Raw genomic sequence first — 15,973 nt, forward strand, 5'->3', positions numbered from 1 at the left:
TTAATATTCACTTGAAAAGCATTATTTAATCGTATTTACTGCACTTTCTGTGGGGAACACAAAACATAATGTGTTTATTTATCTATTTATCTGGTATTTCAGTGTACAGAGTTATCTATATTGTAGTTCATTACCAGTCATGTCTTCCATTCATTCTCATGAGGCTACCTTGGGGAATGTTTTGAGTGGTTATTAGTGATTCTTGAGTAGACAGAAGGCCTCTCTGATACATGACCAGATTAACCTGTCATGAGGCCGCAGGGCAAAGATTTGCTGTGAGGCACTCATTATCCCCCACCAGAAACGGGGATGGGCGTTTTGTCAATATGAATGGGATAGTGACAGTCCTCAGTTACCAACAAACTAAACTCACAAAAGTAATGAGATCTAAGGAGTTGATTTTGTCCTTCAATAAAAACATAAATAATTGGGATTGCAAGGAACTCTGGGAAGTGGCAACAGAATGCAGAAGAAGGCTTGAGTAGCAAAAGAAGGCTTGAGTAGCAAAAGTAAAATTAGTAATTGAGCAGGAAAATATTCCCTGTCATTAGTTAATTATCATGTATGATGTTTCTGGATTGATATTATTATTGCTTTTTGCATATTACTGCTAGTATTTACTGTAGATGTGTTTAACTCCTTTATACCGGTGGGTAGTTTAAGCAATGTTTGTAATCTCTGTTCTGTAAGAACCACTTATCTCTAAAGTCTACTTTTCCTGAGCTCAGAATAACAGCCCTGCTTTGTGATGATGCATTTTCCAGCTGATTCAAAAAGCTTTTTAAATAATTTGTAGGTAGGTCAACAGAGAAAAGGGTTTTAATTTGTTGCTATTTGGATACTAGTAACAGATTCTCTCCTTAGAGCTGATGAAGAACTGAAACTATGAGAATGTCAGTATATACACCTCTCTTGAATTTCAAAGATTTAATAAAGTGTCTTCAAAAAGACAGTTTCTAACTAAGTGGCTAAATGAGAATACCAAACATCCTCACACTTACTAAGATCATGAACACTCACATTCACCTGACTGTGGTGTATTTTGTTGTAAAAAAAAAAAAAAGGTGTTCATTGTGATAATTATCTTGTTAAACAAAACCTGTAAGTTTCAGAAACAAATGTTTGCCACAGACCTTATTTTCTGAAATAAAATCCAATTAAAAATGTCCCATTGGCATCGGAAATGGACCAACCAGAAAAGGGGCGCCCCCTGCAGGTTTTACGGTAAACGTCCGCGTGTTCGAGGAGGGCGTCACGTCAGAGGGAAGCCAGGTGAAGTTGGCTTCCATTGATTAGTAACTTCATTAAGTTAACATGACGGGCAGTCACTGTAATTATACGACGTCAGCATTCAAATACAACAACCGGGAGAGTTGGAACGTTTTCCAACGTTGCTACTGTGTTTTTGTTGTTGTTGTAAACAAATAGCTGGCAGCACTGGAGAGTGGATTTCTGAAATTCTGGTTGAAAAGCAGCTGCTTGAAAACGACTGAAACAGAAACTGAGCTGGGCCTGGTTGGACGGGGATGGAGAACACACGTGTAGTGGGGACATATGTGGTGGTTGTTGGACACTTGGCCACCATGAAGAACAGTGGACTTCAAAAAGTGAGTCAAGCTTCCCCTCTTCTCTCTGTGCGCATGCTGTTTGTTGCTGTGTTGCTTCTAATGTGCAATAATGAATGTGCCTTTATTGGCTGAATGACTTATTTGAGTTGTATCATAGTCTGGGACAGGTTACACACACACACACACACACACACACGCACACACACATGCTTTGATATTGGATTTGTTGGTTTTAAGTTGTGCTGTGAGTGATTAGCCATGCGTTGATAGGAAATACTCTATGTAGACTTATTGTTGTATCCCATAGGGGTGTGTATTAGATCTGTTCTCTTCAATATTGCATTTGAGTTTTTATGAAGATGGATGAATAGATAAGAGACATGTGGAAGTTGTGTTGTGCTTTGATGTGAACATAAATCTGTTGTCGGCTTTTTTTTTTTACCACAGTCCTGATACAAACAATATTTGTGTTTGTAATCAAGACATAAGAATATTTCAACTTATACTATAAGATAGTCCTACTATTCGTATCTAATTTTATATTTCTTCTCCATGTGGGGAAAAAAGGAACACGAGTTGCGCTGCGTCACCAGCAGATGGCAGAATCTCACTGCGCAATAAGAACCGAACGGCTTCCTGATATCTCCAACTGCTTGAGGCCATGTGGTCCTGAGGAGAGGCGAGGAGCTAGCGGAGGAGTCGATCATGTTACGGTGCTCCTAGGAAATCTTAAAACCAATTCCTCATTCTCACATAGCTCATTACACATTCATGTATAACTCCAGGAATTGAACGGGCACTGCAACATGCAGTAAAGTGGGATCTTGTGTTGTACTCTATGAAGCCGTGACTTCAAAAGACGCTGCACGGTCTTTGCTTTGTGAAAACTGCGGACTTTATGTATTCGATCAACGCTCATTGGATCTACTTTTTCCTTCACCCGGAGATGTCCACATCAGAGGGAAATGCCACTGGCTTCCAAAACACCATCTCTTTGTTGTCTCCCAGCTCCACTTTGAAACGGGACCAGAGCTTGGCAAGACCTGGGAGGCGTCACGTGACTCTGCATCTGCTCTCAGTTGTGGCACGATAACCACGCAACGAGAGAGAGAGAGAGAGAGAGAGAGAGAGAGAGAGAGAGACGAGGAGGAGCTTGCAGCGATAAGATTCACTCCACGCGCCATCAGCACCAAAAACTTGCAGTCTACCCATCCTTCCTCACATCTCTCTCCGGCGCACTTGCTTTCTGCGAGCGCGCACTGGCGTTTTAATTATTATTAATTTTTTCTCCAAACGTAGGAAGGTGCACAGGGGCATCCCCACGGTTAATACTCGCTCTCCGCTTGGTTGATTATGGTCACAACCCCCGCGGTGCCAAGGTGGAGTCACCGCGCGTATCTCGGATCGGTGCGCTTCTCCAGGGGCTGGGATGCGCACCGGGCACCTCTCGCTTCCTGCCTAGTTTCGGGTCTGCGCAGGAGTCAAGCGCGGCCCCGGGGCGCCGAGGCAGGAGGACCCAGTCGACCCGGAGCAGGATGCCGGTAATGAGAGGGCTGCTGGCCCCGCAAAACACCTTCCTGGACACCATCGCCACCCGCTTCGATGGCACCCGTGAGTAACAAACTGGAGCCCTCCCGTGATCCCCACAGTTCAGATAGTCTACTTCATGTATATACATGAGAGAAGAACAACAACTGTATGGGAGCCTGCATGCATACAGGAATGATGCAAGTTTAAAAGTTCTAAAGATTTTCACCCTGCCTAAGGACACATTTTCTTAGTGTGCACCTGTCTGAGCTATGGGCTACATACAAAGAAGCACAAATAAACAGTGTTCAGTAAGTTCCACAAATGCATCATATTGGGTGGTGATGATTGTGTTGTGATGACTACCGAATGTCTGTGAGTTTTAGCTACTGTTGTAGTTTTTATGACCAGAGACTTCCTCCAGTTCCTTTGTGCACCACTGTGGCCATTGTGTCCATTTTGCACACATATCCAGGCTTCACTCTGTATCGTCTCTTTTACTCCACCAGTCTCACCAGAAAGGTTGCAGATCAAACTCAAAGCTTTTGTGCCTCACTTCACCTTAGATGAGTCTGTTGTATTCTGATCTTCATCATAACACACTTTATAGCAGCTGAAATGATGCGAGAGAGAGAGAGAGAGAGAGAGAGAGATGATATATAGAGATTTCTTTCTTTTTCTTTGGCAAGGGTGTCTTGTGAACAGATGCGATGAGCAGCCCGTGTGTGTTTGGGCCCATGCTGGGTAGGTGGGCGGGTGAGAGATGCTTATATCGCGCTTGGTATCGTCTGCACTGATTATTCAGGGCGATGGGAGTCTGCGAGTGGGGCGAGTCAGTCAGTGTCTCCCCAAAACCAGTTAAGCGTGGCAGCATGATAGAAAAGATTAGTCGACCGTGCATCATGCGTGTCGCCTAAAGGCAGATCCCGATCTCACTCAAGGTTTTTTTCAAAGTCCTCTCCTCTACTAACTACACTGACAAAACACAGAGGCAATGGTGCCTCTCGCTTTTGTCCACAGGACATTTAAATGCTCCGACTTTGATATGCAAAGTGAGTTGTTGCTGCTGGATCTGCTGTTAGGGTGAAAAGAAAGTAATAGCTCCTCTGTGCTGTATATCCTTAATCCTCACACTCTTGTCTCTGCAGGTAAGTGCCATATGACAAAAGAGGCTACAAATAATTCAGGTCTACACTATAATCATAATAGTCTGCATTCATCCACCCCCAGCGTTCATGCCCCCCCCCCCCCCCCCCCCCCCCCCTCACATATGCTCGCACATAAATACAGTAGGATGGAAATGATCATGTTTTGTAGATTAGCTCTCATCATGTCTAGAAGTGGTCTGAGCCTAGCTATTTTTCTTTCACTGGCTAAAACAAAGGCCTTCCATTTGCCGAGGTGCTGATAATTACACTTCTCCAGCAGTACATGTGCAGTCATTGTAATTAACTCGCGTGTATGTCAAGAATTCATCGTGGCCTTTCTGCTTGTCGGAGGAGGATGAAGAGGAGGAGGGGGGTGTGTGGGTGAAATGAGAGGTTGTGGGGGTGGGGAGGGCGGGAGTGTGTGTGTGCATGATGGGAGAATGTGGTGTAGCTGCTCCGGTGGGAGGAGGGGGGATTTGGGATGTGAATCCGTTGGGGTCTAGCTGTGACAAACATGCAGCTATGTGGGCTTTTCTTCATTTTTAAATAGTGAGATATTCGTACATCACATTTAATCAGACACTCAGAAGAATGGAGGCCAGTTATGTGTCTGTCTGTGGAGGTGATGGAAGCTTTGTTTCTCAGTGAATACTGCTGTGTGTGTGTGTGTGGGGGGGGGGGGGGGGGGGAAATGGCAGTCATGATTACTTTAAAAAGCCACTCATCTCTGCCAGATGCCGTAACTAGAAGCACTTCATCTTTTAGTCGCTTTGGTACGAAGTCAGATCGTCTCGATGTTAATGAATGCACACAGGATTCACTAATGTATTTTATGGATAAAAATAATAAGAAAACAAGATTCACAAACCTATTTATTTTCATCTGATACACACACAAATACCTTTGGGTTTTAAATACGAGTAATAGAAATCCACAAATATATACATTTAAAAGGATTTAAAATGTTCATCAAAAACATTGTTGAACCTGCATTTACAAACTACTTGTCATGCCATGTGTTTTTTTTTTTTTTAGACTCCCCTGACGTTGTTCGATGCACAAATGCAGAATGATCTGTAGCCAATCAGATGTCTCCTTCATTTTCAAACAAGCACATGAGCACAAGCACATCTGCTTCCACGTGTCACTACGTTTTACACTGTTTTCTGAACTCACTGTGGCTCAAACACAGTGTGCACACCCAACCCTCGTTAGCTTCAGGTGCAGGACAACAACATCGTCATACGGTGGAAAAAGAGACTGCACAGTGAAGAATTACGGCTCCAACGAGGTCTTTGATCAGCTGATGGAGACCTTGCTGATCTACTGAAAGACTCGTCTGTTTGGATAAATGCTGAGGAACTTGTGCATTTCATTGTGAGCACTGCTCCTTTTCAAACTCTTCTGTCTCCTGCTGATACCGAATACCACAGTGATGACAGTGCTTTCTTTTTTTCCAAATCTAAAATGTATAATCCCACATTGAATAATTTAAGCAAGGCAACATGGGACCAGGGACTTCTGTGGCTTTAAGAACTGAGGCTGTCTGCTGTGACTGAATGCATTTAACCTGTGAAACAGTTAATTTTCTTGAATGAAAATGACCAAGAAACTGTATTTCATGTGGTAGATGACATCATAGCAGATATTGATTCACCTAATATGGTCAGTATTTGCACTAGGACTGTAACAATTAGTCAATTCATCAATTAGTCTGTCAACAGAAAATGTATAACCAACTATTCCAATAATCAATAAATCATTGAAGTTATTTATAGACACTGGCGGCTCCCAGGTTCCCAATTGGGATGATTTTCTCGGTTTTATTCTATTTTATAAAATCATTTTGTTTTTGACAGAAAATACAATTTAAAGATGTCACCGTATAGGTTTTCGAAAAACTGTGGTGTCGGTTTTAAATGAGTTTTGGATTAATTGTGTGAAATAAAAAGTAATTTGCAAAGGAATCACTAATGAAATTGATTGTTAGCTGCTGTCCTAATCTGTGCAGCCCTACCTGAGACCTTCCACACATTAGTGCCAAACTGAATGCACACTCTATTATCTGTTCAACATTCCCTCCCTGTTAACAGCTGATAACGCTGTTTAGTTTCCCAGCGTTGTGGTGGAAGCGTAGCGCCCACCCTCCGTTTCCCTCCCAGGTCAACGCTGTTAGCTTCGTCAGCACTGTTTGCGCTGTTGGCTGCGAGCCGCCAGCTCAGCCGTCGCCATGTTGAGAGCCGCGTGGAGGCAACAGATGTGCTGCCAATCGAGCACCTTTTGAGTATTGACGTTAAGCGCTGCATCACGTTGCAGTTTTAACGTCACAGCTTCTGAATCATGGTTATTATTTATAGACCCGTCTCATGACGAACGCTGTAGCCAACACCTCTTAGAACAGCAGGAGAAAAAGAACACACACACACCTTGTAAATGGAACAGTTGTCAATCGACCAAGCACCCTGCTAATTTCTTTTCATTTCTGTTCATTTTGCAATCAGTGAATTCATGCAGAGGTCTCATTAGAATCATTATTCTATACTTGCTAATATGTGAAAATTACAGTCTGGAGGAAACTGAGGAAACAATGAGTCCTCTGAAGACTTCATGGACAGTTCAATCAATGCTCATTTGCTGCTGTGCGCTTCCTATAAAAGGCAACAGCTGTGTGGGACTAAACGAGTCAATTGGTCCTATTAATTGAGTGGGTCTTGGCTTGGTCCTAATCAGGTTAGGGCCTGAGCTCTGCACATCACGTGGACATGTCTGGACCAGCACTCTGCACAAGCTGCCACCGGCCTGCTAGCACCCACTCCTACTCTCAGCCTTCATTTTTAATACAAAAGGAGATTTAGCTGTATGGTAAAAAGCCAACAAAATGACAATGAACTTCATGAATGTAGAGTCATCGTGGAAGGCGTAGCCCAACCTTTGCTGATCAAGAAAGAAAATGCTTTTACAGAGAGCGTGTACAATATGAGCCCCCTTATTTATCTAAGACACAGCCTGGTGTCAGACTGTCTCTTCCCAGTTACTCTGTTACACCTACACTGTTTTAAGAATAGAATAGAATTAAATCTGCTGGGAAACTGATGTCTTTACGTCTCTCGTTGCCAATTTTGCACAAATGTCAGGGATTTATAGAGAGATAAACGTGTTACCTGGACTGATGGATGGCTTATATGTTAAGAAAAAGCAGATAAACCCATATACTGTATCTTTACAAGAATAGAGATTGGACTATTGCACCATTTTTACATTAAAGATCTTTCACTTCCATCTTCCCAGCCTTATCACACATAATAGTCACTTCGCCACAAAGCCCATTTGCTCCAGTCTCGGATAAGTGTATTCTGTCTCTCTGTAAGAGCTGAGAGAACTTTCAATAATCTTACTTCCCTCATCCCTCACTGCTGGGTCCCTCCTTCAGTCTTCCATTAGTCTGTTCCCACCTCATGATACTCACCTGATTATGTGCGTGTATGTGTAAGTGAGAAAACATGTGTACACGGCCCTGGGCTGCAGGGAGACAGACTGTCACCACTGTGTGTGTGTGCATCTGTGTGTGTGTGTGTGTGTGTGTGTGTGTGTGTGTGTGTGTGTGTTTTACAGCACAGATTAGCGGTGGAGCATTGTCTTGTCTCAGGTGTGTTTCCCCCATGGTGCTTTGTGCTTAAACCCCCCCCCCCCCTCGGCTTCTGCAGGCAGGAACAGAGATAATGATGGGCTTCATAATGGCTCAGCCCGGCTTTGTCACTTTATGCCAAGCCACTGATTTTTAAAAAAAGGTTAGGAGTTAACCGTGCTACCGGCCCGCTGCGACGCTTTGAAGTAAACGGTTGTGTCAGCATGGCAACACGTTCACAGGGACGATGTTAATGTTTAGCAGGTCCGTCTTCACTGACTTTCAGCTTACTTTTGCGTGATACCATGCTAACCTTCGCTAATTAGCACGAAGCTAAAGCACAGCTTGGTATCCATGTTGATATTGACGTTTTATTTAGTTCAAAGCATCGCAGCGAGCCGCTAGCATGGTTGACTCTTAACCTTTTTAATCGGTGGCTTGGCATAAAGTGACAGAGCCGGGCCGAGCCGTTATCAAGCCCATCATTACATCTGTTCCTGCCTGCCTGCAGAAGCCGAGGCGGGGGGGGGGGTCTGTACAAAACTCCATCCAGTACAGTAGATGTGGAGATATTTCAATCTAGAGACATATCACAATAGATCAGAAAATGTTAATTTAATGGTGGCACAAGAAGGAGAGTCAGAGAATCTGCAAAGTCATTAGGATTCATCTGTGTGGTGCGTTCAAGGCACGGCAGATGTGATCAAAATGGGAATAAGACTGAAGGCAGAGAGACGGACAGATCAGGGTTCAAGTAGAAATGTATCTTGGTCGATAATGGTGGCAATAATTATAAGTAAGAGAATGTTCATAATGGATGCAAAATATTATAATTACAATCAGAGATAAATTGGAGGGATTTTAAAAGAGGACCATGAGCTCCTCAGGCAGAGACTTCGGGTCACGTTCAGCCATTCATGTGAACTTGTAAAAGGAGTGATGCTGGAAGTCATGTTGTTTCTACTCCCTTCTGTGCAGTCAGTGACCTGACATGGCTGCAGGTACTCACTCTCCGCTCTTTCCTGCTGCTGGTCTACTAACTCTGCAATAAACTCTGTGACACACATCCTCACCTGCAGGAATCCACTGGAGACTCATGTGCCACATTGCACTGCCTGCATAATATATCTCACCAAGTTCCACGAGGCCCCGTCTATTAGTCATGAGGACTGTGATTGGGACGGCGAATTATTAAAACCATCAGTTAGACAGGCACGCTCTTCAGATCATTTATAATCAAGAGAGCTCTCAATTATATGAGCTCACTTCATTATATCTGAATTCAACAATCTCCTCTTTGCACTTATGCTGCACACCCGCAGTCAGATTATGAAGTTGATGATAAATGATGAGAGAACTCGCTTACTGAATCAGGTCTTGGATCATTTCCATTCTCCAGACACAGAAAAGGCCCCCAGAGCTGGAATCTGAAGGGTTGTTTTCTTCTTTCTTGCAGAAACACATGGCCACTTTTGGGGATATTACATACTTACATTAATATCCTGGAGATTTACCCTATAACCTTAACCATTGACCCAAAAATCATCGTTTTCCCAATTTGGACTCTTCTCATTTCAACTGGTCTTTCATCTGAAATGTGTCCCTGAAGGTGACCTAAGTTAGGAACACACTCACACACAAACATGCACACACACACTCTTTCTCTGGCTACAGCATCTCTGAAGGCAGTGGGTTAGTTGAAATCAATAGCTACCCAAACAGTCATATATTATTTACAATGGCCGTCCGTTTAAAATAATCAATATGGATGCTTTCACCGCCCACCTGTTAGTGACTCACTATACGAAGGCTGACATGGTGATTTCTGAAAGCGTGGCCATGTGTAGTGGCTTAAAATGATTCCTAAATATAGATGAGCAGGCCTGGAGGACTGGAAGCCTTTTTAAATAATTTTTTTGGCTGGGCTGCTTTCTTTCTCTCCATCTTTATTTGTTTTGAAAAAGATATTCCTTAAATACCCATTTTCCCGATGACAGGTTTAATTTCATATTTGAAACATTAAAACCACTTCTGCATACCTCAAAAGTGTTGAGAGCCACATAAGCAGACATGGTTTTAAACAAAGAACGCAGCAGGAAAGTGTTGCCGGTGGTCGGTGCTTGATTTTGCCTTTTTCCATTTCACAGCTAAACGACAACTAAAATATATTTCTGAAAACCTTTTGAGGCGACAAATAGGCAGTGCAGGAACAAAATCTTGTTTCAAAGTTATTTTTTATAAAAGTTGCCAACTGCAGCTTTATTGTTCTTTAATTGTACATTTTGTACTTGCGTTAATGAGGTCAACTTCATATCCTACATTCCTCACTTTCTTTGTTCTGTAAAAAGCATTTGTCTGCAGCTTCCCTGCTGTACTGATGGTACCTATCAAAGAACACTGGGGACAGAGGTTATGAAACTCAATAATAAGTCTGCTGCCAATTGAAAGACCTTTATAATAGGGCTGAGTATCCAGGCAGCGCTATAGGGCCTCTTGAAATGAGGAAAATGGATGTCAAAATGTCAAGTTTTGTGTGCAGTTGCTTATTTTAAACCAGCAGACCTGTGTTAGACACTCTTTGTTTTTTACTCCAGCATTGTCAAAAGCATAATTGGAGCAATTCTTCAGTTGTCGTGAGTAAGAGAATGCAACACGGCCCGGTGATGAACTGACAGGTCGGCCGAGAGAGAGAGAGAGAGAGAGAGAGAGAGAGAGAGAGAGAGAGAGAGAGAGAGAGAGAGAGAGAGAGAGAGAGGAACACAAAGGCAGAGAATAAGACAGAGCTAGAAATAGAAGCCACACCAGGTGGTCAATGAGGATGTTGCCATGTGCGTAAGAAAAGGCAAAAGATGTGCCGGACTGAGCCCGGGACTGTAGTAGTAAATGAAAGTGATGAAGCCTAAGCGACAGGGGGTACATTAAGGCTGCTCTGAGGTAATATGTTCCAATTGGAAGCAGATGAATCCGAGCTCCGGCTGTATTAGGCCCCTGGACTCACCACAGTGTCCTAAAAAGAGCAGAGAGAACAGCTATTAGCTTGTCTTTCCTTGCAAATTTCCTAAAACCTATTTTTTTTATATTGCCTTGTTTAGCCAGATTTGAGTGCCAGCTCAATTATGTGTACAAGTTCTGAACCGTCTCTACCTAAATCACAAGTAAATGCATCAAAAGACTTTACTATATTAGCTGTGGTCGCTAAGGCTGTTCTCCTGAAAGGCAGCTCAATATTCAGTCCTGCAGTATTTCCACAAGCACACAATTATATTACTTTGTTGGATTTAGAGCAGGTTATTACAGCAAATGACTTATTATATGATAAAATACCACTAAACCATCATCTGTAGAGCCACGGTAAGAAGAGACAAAATCAGTTTAATGTGATTTGATTCATTACAGCACCACGAAAACAGTGAAGAGAACAATTTAAAAATGAGATAAAATGACCATATTTTATTGCACCACACACATGAATCTGATACATTAAAACATGTGACATGTAAAGATACACGATATGGCCAAACCAAAGCTATATCCACATACTTCTGTGTTCGTTTGATTCAGGGAAGTGTTCACGCTTTGTGCTAAACCCCTCCAGTGAAATTTTAATCCCACAACACACAATAATATCTTAGACAGTGGCGTTCTTCCAACGCTGTGACCCGCTCCCGTTTCTACATTGCGATGCCCCCCCCTCGCACAAAACCTTTTGGAATGAACCGGAACACCAGACCTCATCACCCAGCATCAGTTTTGACCTCATCAATGCTCTCGTCCTTCAATGGGAGCAAACCTCTGCAGCCAAATTCCAAAATCTTGTGGATAGTCCTGACAGAATAGCAAAGGCCGTTTTATAGCGGCATATTAACTTCCATGTTTATAGAATGAGATGCCTGCACATTTTTGGCCGTGTAGTGTAAATCTCACATCTATACATCTCGTTTTAAAAGCTGCAGAAACCAAAGAGAAAACCGTATAAGCTCTGTCCTCCAGCAGCAGCGACGCATCCCTCAATTTACCGTTCTGTGGTTTTAACACACACACACACATACGGCCTTAAACCTCGACTCGCGTCCAGACTCATTACTCGATTTTCAGCTTTATATACAATCATGTGTGGCGAACCTCTGAGTCAAAGTGTCCGCTCTAGAAACGGAGGAGCAGACACAGCCGGCTGCTTTTGAACTAGACGCTGTATAATGTGTGAGTCACTGCTTCCACCGACCTGCACAGATCAGAGGGCGTTTCCATCTTCTCTCCTGTTGAGGTGGAAACCATAGCTTACAGACATCTGCAACCTGTGACGCAGGTGTGTCGTATTTATTTCACAACACACCGACACCAGTTTTGTCTTTGGAAACGTTCTTGAGATCGCTTCACTGCAGGACGCCAAAGTTCATCTCTGGTCGCAGCCATAAGAGCGACAGGCTGTACAGAAGTAAAGATGCTGTGGGATGTACAGCACTGAAGTCACCAGATGGAGCATGATGCTCCCAAGGACATCCTCCTGTCTCTCGGGTAAAAAGAAAACAGTAATGCAGCCAAACATACAGCACATATGGATACACAGCCCTCCTATAGCCATCGGATATCATTCTGTCAAAGACGCAAATATGTGCATAAACTCTGTACTTTGAGAAGGAGAAAGAAACGTCTGAGATGATCAGCGAGCTGGTCCGGTGACGACAACTACCGCTGTTCTCAGCCTCTGAAAAATAGAACTCACCGGAGTTCCATGTTCAGTCATTTTCTGTCCGTGCATCTCATTAAAGAGAGAAAACGGATGTTTCAATTAACGCTCGCATCATTAATAAAGTGTTTTGTATCCAGCTCCGTCCGTGGTTCAAGATGCTTCTGCATCATAGTTATCTGCCAACATGGATTTATGCTCTGCAGCCTGAATCAAACGTGTCATTGCCAAGAAATGGTTTTATTTACTTCAGCTTTGTTTACTTGCTAGCAGTCGGCACATGTTTGGGCACATTTAAACTGAGGTAGTTTTTTCTGCTGCTCCCGTCACACAGCAGCTTTAACTCATCGTCACACAGCCCCTCCCAAACGGGGAACTAAAGCAGCGGAGAGGAGAGTTAAAGGTGGCGCAGGGCCGTTGGAGTCGCTTCAGTCAGTCGGCCAGACAGTCAGTCGGCCAGACAGTCAGTCAAACAGACACTGCGTCAGAGCCAAGTGACCCAAACAGGACTTGGCAGCGAGTTCCCGGGGACTGTCACTGTCTACCTCCAAACCTGCTCGCTGAAGATGCACGAGACACTGAACAGCCTTTTCAGAGATTACCGCTATAGAGGTCTCAAAGCACCTTTTTAATCCATGTTCTTGTGTGTAAATGGTCACGCTCATATTTATTAAACATTGTGTGCGTGTCCATTTGTTTGTTTTTTGGATTGGTAGATGACCATCGTATTGCATCATTAGCCCGGGCCACGACTCCCCGGTTTGCCATCTCTTCCTGCTTTTGTGTAATTTTAGCAAATATTGACTTTGGAGAAGGCGACGGGTCTGTTTCTCTTGTCCAGCATCAAAAGGCCAGTGACAAAGCAATGCTCCAATAAAGAAAAACAATGCTGTTTTCCATGGCAGGGCTCTGGGAGAGGCAGGTGGTCAGTGAGAGCCTGCCGTAAAAAGAAAAGCATCAGCTGCACCTGTTACTGGACAAGACAGATTGGCTTGACTTGGCTTTACGAGGTCCCGAAGACATGACCCGAACTAATGTTGTTCTTTTGTGTTTCTGAGCCTCTTGTCTTCTTCTCTGACTGAGCGGTCTGTGCTTTAGTAGCTCACCCAGTATGTGTTCACATTATAAGGAAATACATGCCGAGGATGCAACAGAAGGGCATGTATGTCCCCGGTTGTTTTGAAGGCAAATGTGTTGAGAGAATGAACTTGCGTTATCTCTAATAACCAGCAGGGGGCGACTCCTCTGGTTGCAAAAAGAAGTCAATTGTATAGAAGTCTATGGGAAAATTACTCTATACTTCTCACTTGATTTATGGGTTATACACTGTTAATAATATCAGTTGCCTTTTATAAAAGGAAGACAGGGCTTCATTTAAGTGCATTTCTTTGACAATATTTGCCTTTATCCTAACAGGATTATGTAAATGTAGTAAATTAGCAGCCATGGTGCAGTGTGAGTCTCATGCTACAACTTCCTCCTCCTGCTGGATAAAGAAAAATGAAATGCGACTTAAAGTCAGAGTTGCTACTTGTGAACTCGGTGCAAATCCGTCTAACCGCACTTCACGAAGAAGCATTTGTCTGAAGTCACACAACGATTAGCTATATATTTGCCTTGATTTAATTAAAATAATTCGTACTATCACCTAGTAAAACCCGTTCTGCGTGTAAATTGAGGTCAAAATATGTCGCCATGTCGTTGGGTAGCTGGTTACGCTCAACAATCTCTGAAAGTTATCTTCTCTGCACAAAAGTTATTTGGTGAAACATTAAAAAATGCCTGAAAAAAATGTGGAGGCTACACTGCTGAGAGTTAAATTGTGCGTACACGTGCCAAAGAAACATCATTTATTTCTTTACGTTTGGCGTTCCACACCTGGAAGTTGGAAATTTGAATTGATAAAATTGCGACCTCCGAGTTGTCTGGAGCGCAGCATTACTCTCAGGAATTTATATTATTCCTTCTCGTTCCCCTTTTATCCCGTTAGCTCCGGGGAGAAGCAACAGTGACTGACTGCTACTCTTAACTCCACAGCTCTACACTGTCAAACTAATTGGCTGTATGCACCCTCGTGTGTGTGTGTGTGTGTGTGTGTGTGTGTGTGTGGCTTCCAGCCGTTTACATTATTGCCACCTTTCTTAATATAGCCGGCAAGATTACGCAATTATGGCACGGTGTCAAAGTGATGAGGGAGACTTTTACGCATGATTCTCCCTCAGCTGAATTGTTGGAGTGCCACGGGGCTCGGTGCAGTCAATTAGATTACAGCGTGATCATTATTAAAATGCCAAACACGATGGTGTGTTAAAAACGTTGCTTATTTGGAAACGAGGAGGGAGAAAGACACTTCATCTTCAGATTTGGGGGACTGACGGCGCCGCCGGTTCGACAATTGATCCCACAACAATCAATCCGGCTGACTTTTGACCCTGAAAAATGTCAAGGCTCGCTTGGTGTCCAATGACCAGCCAGTCCGAGAGGGAGAGAGGGTTGACATTTAATTCAAGTATTGATTGTTTATGTACTTGTGTGTGTATAACCGCACAACAAAACGACTCAGGCAGCTGCTGCGTGTTGCTCGGCTGCATTGACTGCGAGGACAATGATGGAGGATAATGACCGTGTTTATTTAGAATCTGTACATTATCATTTTACAGCTTGTTAAAACTTCTTGTTGGCTCGCCAGCCATTTTAGCTCCTGCAGCTCATGCCCACACTTATTTCCTGTCCTGTCTGGGTTTTTTTTGCCACATCGCACGAGTAGATTTTGCATGGCTGCTTCTGGTTCGACCGCACCATTAGTTTGAGAATCGCCTGATTTGACTGCTTCGGAGAGATGACACCGAATGCACGGCTCCAATAACCGCTTCTCAACAGGAGGTCTTGTTGTGCTCCTCTCTTTCCGATTATGCGGCCGCTGCCATAAACACCTGTGGTTACACTTTTTTGAATAAATTAAATTGACATGACCACACAGTATGAAGCAGAGTTGTGTTTCCTCTGCTAAACCTTTTATTTCCTACATGAGGAACACCCAGAGAAAAAGAAGAAGGCTTTTTAAGTATGAATCCCCTTTTTAAAGTGCTATTCAGTTTAATCCTCAGGTTAGTTTCAAGTGACTGAAGCACAAAGAGCTGTGGTTACCTACAGTTATAGTGATTCATTTCTTAGTTTAGTTTACATCATGAGATTTATTCATTGTCGTCCTTGTCTTTTAAGACAGCAGAGATGCAGCCGTCCAGGTGACTAGGCGTCGTCATACTACACACAAAATAAATAACTACATCAGGACTCGACAAGAACGGTTGACATTTCCAGAAAATGTCAACCGTTCTTGGCCTTTCACTCAATGGCAACCACTTTTTAACGTGTACAAATTAGGGACAGCAAACAGCCAATCGTGCACCAAAAAAAA

The 15,973-nt window shown here is 43.2% G+C and overlaps 1 protein-coding gene across 1 annotated transcript in view; it reads left to right on the plus strand.

The window, feature by feature from the left end:
• Positions 1 to 2,950: 2,950 nt before the first annotated feature.
• Positions 2,951 to 15,973, plus strand: part of kcnh3 (potassium voltage-gated channel, subfamily H (eag-related), member 3) — a gene marked incomplete at its 3' end in the record, with an annotated part of 104,288 nt that continues 91,265 nt past the window's right edge. Inside the window, exon 1 of the mRNA XM_079170618.1 lies at positions 2,951 to 3,179. Coding sequence (XP_079026744.1) covers positions 3,104 to 3,179 — 76 coding nt within the window. The 5' untranslated portion in view covers positions 2,951 to 3,103. The remainder of the gene's footprint in view (positions 3,180 to 15,973) is intronic.

Source organism: Pholis gunnellus (genome assembly GCF_910591455.1).
Source record: "Pholis gunnellus genome assembly, chromosome: 12".
In the NCBI taxonomy this organism is placed as follows: domain Eukaryota; kingdom Metazoa; phylum Chordata; class Actinopteri; order Perciformes; family Pholidae; genus Pholis; species Pholis gunnellus.